The following is an 8301-nucleotide window of genomic DNA, read 5'->3' as shown; positions in this document are numbered from 1 at the left end:
AAGGCAGACATTGCGGAGCCAGGCCTCAGTGTGGTGCTCAATGTGTGAATAGGGGGATACAATCTCTTTTCTTTGAGGTAATTGATGACAATTAGGTGGTGCTGATTTTTGCTTTGAAGTGTGTTTACACAAGCAGAGGCTTTCCCTAGGAATGGGATATAAAAGGGTGAGGATCTCCTCCTAGCAATCATTTCAAAACCTCCTCAGCCAGCAAACACAAGGACTTAAGAGGAGATGGCTCACAATTTCTCTTCAGTTGAATGGCTTTCCCAAAGCAGCCTGAAAAAGAAGACAACCTTCAGCTCACCCTACTCTCATGAGATACGAAAGGATGATAAAACTACTGCATATTTTTGGAATCCTGTAATACAGCCATTTTCAAAAGTTGCCCAAGTGTCACCATACCCAGGAACTCAGCAACTGGCATTGTCTCCAAGCTTATGGGATTCAGATCTATCCAATCAATCCAGTGACTATGAAGTTTCTCCCTGTACTTTGGAGAACACAAGACTGTCTCCAGTTTTGGCTTGCGCTGATCTACCACAGGAGGACATGGAAGCCTCACAATCCCCTCTCTACAATGGACTGTACACTAAGTCAGAAAACATTTTCTTCCATGATGTCCAAAAATCCACCAGTTCTCAAGATATTCCTACACAAGAGAGGTCTGAAAGACAAACGGAGCAAAAAAACTTAAATGAAGACTTGACCCATTCCGGTAAGTTATTTTCCATATTTATGAACAATCTTTTCTTATTTGTACTTAATCATAATGGATAATCCTTTAGAAAGAAATATACATTGCCAATTCTTAATCTAAGTTGATTAAAGCGCTGCGTAAACTGTTGGCGCTATATAAATCCTGTATAATTATAATAATAATAATTATATTATTATATCAGTCCTCCTAAATATATATAACTGTAGTGTACAAACACTACAGTTATATATATTTAGGAGGACTGATATAATAATATAATTATTATTATTATTATAATTATACCATAATACAATAATTTTTTTACTGTTTTGTTTTCAATCACTATGTGATTGAAAACAAGTGTTTTTTTTTTTTTATTATTATTATAATTTTGTATTGTGATTTTTTTTTTTTCATTAACGCTAATCCTTTCTTTATTTTAATAGGCTGCTCTTCTAGTGCTGAGTCCGGCTATGAGAGTGAAACTAGTCGATCTAGTTCCACATCCCCAGGAGTAGACGGAACAGAGGAATCAAGTGATGCTTCTGATGAAGAGGGTAAAATGGGTCGCAGACTGAGAACAGCCTTCACCACTGAACAGATTACTACCCTCGAAACTACCTTCCAAAAACACAAATACTTGGGGGCATCAGAGAGACGCAAGCTTGCAGCTAAGCTCCAGTTGTCTGAAGTTCAGGTATGTACTCATTTCATTGCTCCTGTTTTAGGTAGTTTGGGGATTTTAGATAAAAGTTCATGCCATGTAGCTTTTGTTTGGGTTACCTCTATTTGTCGCCTTGTAAAATAAACACCTTACCCATTAACACTTCGTTGATTCCCCTATTGTTCAGATCATTGCTAAGTAATCACTTGATACTGTGAGTCCTACAGGATGATAATAATAGCTCCCTGAATAGGTTCAATTACTTAATCCCAATGTAAACTGTGTGGTGTCCATACATTTATGTGACCAAAACATCGATTCTTATCATTATTAATTTTTTTTATAGTAAATTCTAAAAATAATGCAAATAATCAATGGTGTAATATTGTAATTAAGGTTAGTTACAAGGGTGAAAGAGTCCTTAGAATTAGTTTTTTACACAAAGATATTTTGTACTTGTATATCCTATACAGAACAATATAGTAACTTCAAGGTTTTTCTTTACAGATTAAAACTTGGTTCCAGAACAGAAGGATGAAACATAAGCGTGAAATGCAAGAAGGGAGACAAGGCCCGTTTCATGCGGCTCACATCTATGGTGTGTACGGGTACCCAACACAGACCATGCCAGCCTATCAGTACACCCAGCCAATGCAACAACACTTTGCACCCAACCCTTTGCTGGATTCCATGTCTGTAAATTATGCTAGCCAAGCATCTACCATGGAACCCCTTAACACCTTCAGCCATCCGCAAATGTCCATGATGTACTTACCCCACCAGTCTGTCATGCCACCTTCGTATCAGTATGACGAGCAGCAGTATGTGAGATATTAACATACCAAAGAACTATCATTTTCTTTCAAGAAGCTGGACAGAATAAGACTTTGAAAAACTCTTTTATCTTTATTCCTGAAAGAGCCTTATTTGCACTGGGACTTTGTGTTGTGTTTACAAATATGTGTAACATATTGTATTTTCCGTAATTCTTACAGAAAGCATTATTCATATTGAATAGTTTGCATAAATCTTGTATTTATATGGTTTTGTCATAATAACTAGAAATAATAAGTTAAATATTAAAATAATTATTAATAAATAATGATATTTAAATGTACACATGGGCCTTTTGTTTCTATTTTTTTAAGGGTGTTCACAATGTGAACAACATTATGCCCCGTTAGCTTTGTATTGTAGGTCTGTAAGCTCATTCCTAATTACTGACATATGGAAGTCATACGGGTCCTGTGGTTTATTGAATTCAGTCAATGCCTTGCCTGCATTTAATCAGCCACAGAATCGTGTCTAATTGATGTCTTTTACAGAAATTAAAGGGAAGAGTTGCTAGTCATGATCATTATAATAAATACTATATATGCTATCTATACCAGCTGTAAAAAAAAAAAAAAAAAACTAGTTCACTTTGTACAAGATCTATTACCACAATGTCGGGCTTTTTTTTTTTTTTTAGCTTGTGGCTGTGGTGAACTATTAACTTAAGCCCTGTACACACAGCCGGGATTCTCGTCAGGAAAAAACATTGTTTTTCCTGACGAGATTCCTGGCAAGGTTTTCTTGCCAGCCGAGTGTACAGAAGTACGATTCAAAAGAACCACCGTTCTTTTAAATGGCACGAACGCGGTGATGTCATCGGCTATGACGAGTACGTGCTCGTCACATTCGATGTCGTCACCGCCATCTTGCTTCACCCTACCTATGCCTTGGAAGCTATCGTGCAAGCGTCAAAGTCATTTCGAGCATGCACGGGTTTCCATGAAGGAAGGTAAGTATACACACGCTCGGGTTTCTCGGCAGGAAAACATTGCCGAGAATCACGATGAGAAAATAGAGAGCAGGTTCTCTATTTTTTTTGTCCAGATTCTGGGCAGTTTTCTCGATGAGAAACCTCAAAGCCTCGTACACACGCTCGGTTTACTCGGCAAGAAAGCTCTGCCAGCAGTTTTTTAGCTGTTTGTTGCCGAGAAAACCATGCGTGTGTACAAGGCTTCAGGCTCAAATCTAATTATCTTTAATATTTCTTTTTTTAACAGTAAAGAATTATCTTTAATATTTAGCTTAGACAGCCACCTAGCTAAAAATAAATCTTTTTATGGCAAATAGCATATGTGTTATAGCTTAATGAATGGAGCCAAATACAGACATACCCCACTTTTAAGTACACTATGGGGTTTATTTACTAAAGCTGGAAAGCGCAAAATCAGGCTCACTTCTACATAGAACCAATGAGCTTGTTCAGTTAAGCTTTGGTAATAAAACTTGGAAGCTCATTGGTTTCTATGCAGTAAAGCCTGATTTTGCGCTTTCCAACTCTAGTAAATAAAACCACTGTGTACTTAAAAGTGGGGTATGCCTGTAATGGACATCTTCCTATCCAAACTCTGGCCATCTAGCTGTTAAAGCATTCTAGCAGACTATAATACTATAACATCTGTAAAGCTTCTGCCAGCCATAAATGATGCGCTTTTCTTTCCTGCAATTATGAGTTGTAGGAAAGAAGATCGTTGGATTTCCCCAACAACACAGTCAGTTTTAATTGGGAATCCCTCCTTCAGAGCTAATGTGTTTTCTTGACAGAGGAGCCGTCTCGGCTAGGAAAACAGCAGCGATTATTACTACCAGGTATAGTCACTGGCAATAATCGCATTAATCTGATAGGCTGGTTGTACCCAAGTTCATCAATCGATCAACTTGGGGACAATCAGCCTGCCCATACATGGTTCAAATCTCGGCTGATCTCTGCTCAACCGGCCTAGATTTGAACTGCCTATGGCTGGCTTTAGTGAAAGAATTAAATAATGCCACATTTCAAATATTGATAAGTAAATAAAAACCACATGGTACCTAGATACTTTTGTTATTAGATTGGTGTAGGATATAGCAATATATTGCACTGTAAACTCCATTGGTATTGTTTACAACATTGTCATGTAAGCACCCATTCACACCCGATTTTTCATAGGCAACGCCTGCATCACACCCTTCATTATCATGTGTTGCAGCATGCTGTGTGATATTATTCCATTTATTTAAGCTGGAGAAATATCACTTGCTCCAGTTTTCTTTCTCACAGTGCACCCCAAAGCATGTCATGTATGTGGTGTAGTGTAGTGTAGATGTGCTTTATTGATATGTTGGTGTGGCATATAAAATGAATGGCACCATAACACTCTACAATCCGCTTGATGCAGTAGAGTTTTTTTTTTCAGTATGTTGTCACAAAATGGTGGTGTGGATGGGCCTTGAGGACAACATCATGCAACATTTCAGCTGTTCAGTAGATGGACTTTCGTACAACCAGGGTTGCTCATACATGGATCGAAGTTGAGTCCCTGCCGAACTGGCCGAATTTCAATCCATGTATGGTCGGCATTACAGTACATGATAACTACAATGAAATTATAAGCAGTTAGGCCTATTTAAAATGTATTTAAAGTAGGGCTGTGCGTTAAACGCGATATTAACGGCGTTAACGCAAACCCATGTTAACGCCGTCAATATTTTTATCGCGCGATTAACGCGGGAGCGCTCGGGGTGGACGTGCAGAGTGTGCAGCGGCGCGGCGCGGCGCGGCTTACCTTCTCGCTGGATTCACAGGCAAGTTACTCACCTTGTCCCTGGATCCAGCGATGCCACCCCGCTGTGTGATCGGCGATGCCACCCCGCTGTGTGATTGAGCGGGTCCTCCTCGCTTGGCGGGTCCTCCTCGCTCGATTCACAGTGTCTGTGTGCCGTCGATCTCCGTTCCCTGCGACGTTACGACGTGCATATAGCACGGGAAAAACCCCTCAAAGATTTTTTGACAGGCAGACCAAAATTTGGTAAAAAATATATATATTTTTTTATAACAACATGATAAAATAGTACAAATCAACATCATATAGTATTATTGTGATTGTAAATATAAGATCAGAATTTCCAAAATATCGCATTCTGTATGTCTGGCACATACTGCCCATAGATATTGGTGGGCTAGCGGTCATACATACTGGCATTGACACCTTACAATTCAGGGGTGTCAAACTCAATTTCATCGTGGGCCGCATGATCATTATGATTGTTCTCAAAAGGGCCTTGTTGTATCTAAGATTAGATGTCCAGCGCACCCCCCCCCCCCCTGCATTAGATGTCAAGAGCCACCCCACCATCAGAAGTTAAGTCCCCCACTGTCCCTTACATCATAGTGCACCCCCCTTTCCTTATGCTGCTGCTAGGAAGAAGCTGGATGCATTGCTTGAAAGCAAAAATGAAGGGTCTGGAGGAGGACCAGAGGAGGGCTGGAGAGGTGCGAGGGCCACATGAAATGGTCTGGAGGACTGGATACGGCCTGCGGGCCTTGTGTTTGACACCTCTACCTTACATGTTTCAGACTTCTTCAGAGGTTTTATGTCAAATGGGTAGTAGAAGGTCTACAATATAAATATATCATATTAGTAATATAGAGATGCATATAGAGCAAAGAAAAGTGCATTAGTGTACAGTATCTATATATGGAATAAACAGATCATATGTCATACTTACAAAAAAAAATAGAGTGGGTGATCAGTTGTTTCCCAGAGAGAACAGCACAGACATGTACCAGATGGAACCACAAAGAAATTAGCCCAAAACTGCACATACAGGGACCCCAGGTAACAGAGCAAAGGCTCCCACCATGCAATGCCAAACAGTTAGTAATCGGTCATTGGAGAGTTTATTATGATGCTCATCTGTATAGATAAGCAGATATAGAGAGTTCTTAATATGATGTACAGGTATGCAGGTGTTCTAAAAAAATGACCAACCTGGCAGAATGTGCAACCTACGTCACTTCATGTGGCGTAAAATCAGCTGTATCTCCAAACCGTGTGCATTGCGCAACGTGTCATACATGCCTTCAGTGGCTGACGTCAGTGCCCAGATGAATTTGCCTGACCTTGACCAACTGTACTGCGCATGCGCACGCCAGAAATAAACTAACACTTACGAAATTTCACAAACCGCAATGAATTTATATTTGTTTTTTTAAAATAAATATAAATTCATTTCTGTTTGTGAATGTGATATACAGACAATCATTCCGCTGACTGCACCATCGTTGTCGTAGAGTGCACACATGCGCAGTTACTTTCTTTGGTTGGCAGAGTAGATGAGTAGATTCTTAGAAACGTAAATTTCGTAAGTGTTTGTTTATTTCTGGCGTGCGCATGTGCAGTCAGTCGAGCATTTTGTACATAGTACATAGTTACATAGTAGGTGAGGTTGAAAAAAGACACAAGTCCAACCTATGTGTGTTATTATATGTCAGTAGAACATATTTTGTCAGGCAAATTCCTCTGTGCACAGACGTCAGCCACTGAAGGCATGTATGACGCGTTGCGCATACGCAGTGCGTGCGGTTTGGAGATACAGCTGATTCCAAGTCACAGGAAGTTTTTTTTTTTTTTTTGAAAAGCCTATGGCGTGTGAACACACCCAAAAAACTCCACCCGGTGCAGAAAAAATGTGCACACACATAAAGAGTGTTCACAAAAACGTGCAGACGGGTGCAACGTCAAGTGGTCCTCCTGTGAAGAGGGACCCAAACCCTGATCCCCCGGGGCGTTAGGCTCCAGACGGGGACTGAGGTACTGTGGTCCGAGCAACCGAAGCCGACACGGACCCAACTTCCTCGGAGGGACTGCCGAAACAGAACCCTCCCAGTACTAGGTGGGGCTCCCCCGAAGGGAGACCCCATGAGAGCAGGCGAACTAAGCCAGAAGGCCATGTCCACCCACTCCCAAGACGTTCAGGGCTGGCCCGAGGACCCGCACCCTACTAATCACACAGTGACAAAACGTGCACAACAAAAAAAGACAAAAAAGTGACAAACACAGGCTTAAATAAAATAAAGTGGGGGAAGGGATAGTGGAGAGGAGAGTGAAAGAAGTGGCCATTGTGGTGAAACAATGACCAGGCCCTCCGGCCAGGAATAAAAAATTCCTCCGGTCCTAGCCAAAAGGCCCGGCCCAGGAGGCAGGTGCTAAAAAAAGCGTGTATCTGGTGCAGTGACCGTGGTATCTTAAATCAATGTGTCCCTCACACACAGTGATCTTCAGATACCCCTGGACTGCCACTCCAGGGGCACATGCACCATAGGCTTTTCGTTCCATATCCGACCCCCCGACCGGCCAGTGCAGCCCTCCACCCCTGCCAGCCAACCCGGCGGATTTGCACGGTCCTACCCCGTCGTACCCCAGGGCATTACCAGCTCCTCCAACCAGATCACTGACAGAGATAGCACTTACACCAGCCAGCCAGAAGGCCAGACTAGAACTCGGCAAAAAGACCAAGACCAAGCGCAGTACCCATTCTCACCAGGAGCACCCTTCCAGATGGCTCAGACTCAACCATGGGCCGGCCCCCAGTATTCTGTCGGGCAGCACAGCGTAGTCCCTGCTGAAACCATCCTTCCAGGTGCAATGACGTCATTGGATTGCATCCACCCTCCCCATGTAGGAGGTGCTTCAGCGCTCCGCTGACAACTGATAAGGACAGATACCACACCCAGTCCCAGCCAAAAGGCCGAGAAGCGGCAGGGAAGACAACCACGATCAGCACGGCCTAGAGTGTGCAATAGCCGTGCCTCGCCCTGGGAGAACCACCTTCATGATCATGGTGTCTCCCCTGCCAGGTAAGTAGGAAGGAAGTGACACAGGTTGCACATTCTGCCAGGTTGGTCATTTTGTCAGAACACAGGGACTTAGAGACATTTAAAGTGTAATATACTTGACCCTTATTGAGTGGGGACACTGAAGAGGAGTGTGTCACATCACAGAGTGGAAGTTTGAAGCACCTTTCAATGCATTGGAGCACAAGGGCACTTATATTGGGATGTCATTGCAATGTAATTTAATCTCATATTTGTTGTCCATTTATCAATTTTGCACTGTTTCAAGCA

At 42.0% G+C, this 8301-nt stretch overlaps 1 protein-coding gene and 1 non-coding gene across 2 annotated transcripts; one reads left to right on the top strand and one right to left on the bottom strand.

The window, feature by feature from the left end:
• The first annotated feature begins 234 nt into the window (after positions 1-234).
• Positions 235-2341, top strand: LOC120910404 (homeobox protein vent1-like). The gene is made up of 3 exons (XM_040322162.1): positions 235-718; positions 1147-1397; positions 1872-2341. The coding sequence occupies exons 1-3, from the start codon at positions 235-237 to the stop codon at positions 2199-2201; spliced, it is 1065 nt and encodes a 354-aa protein (XP_040178096.1). The 3' UTR covers positions 2202-2341.
• Positions 2342-7883: 5542 nt separating this feature from the next.
• On the bottom strand, positions 7884-8042 carry LOC120912485. Its single transcript, XR_005743084.1, has one exon. It is a non-coding gene; the product is annotated as a U1 spliceosomal RNA (small nuclear RNA).
• Positions 8043-8301: the final 259 nt, after the last annotated feature.

This window comes from Rana temporaria, chromosome 8 (assembly GCF_905171775.1).
Source record: "Rana temporaria chromosome 8, aRanTem1.1, whole genome shotgun sequence".
NCBI lineage: Eukaryota > Metazoa > Chordata > Amphibia > Anura > Ranidae > Rana > Rana temporaria.
The sequence above is the reverse complement of the archived record's forward strand: the minus strand, read 5'-3'. Positions and strand labels throughout refer to the sequence as shown.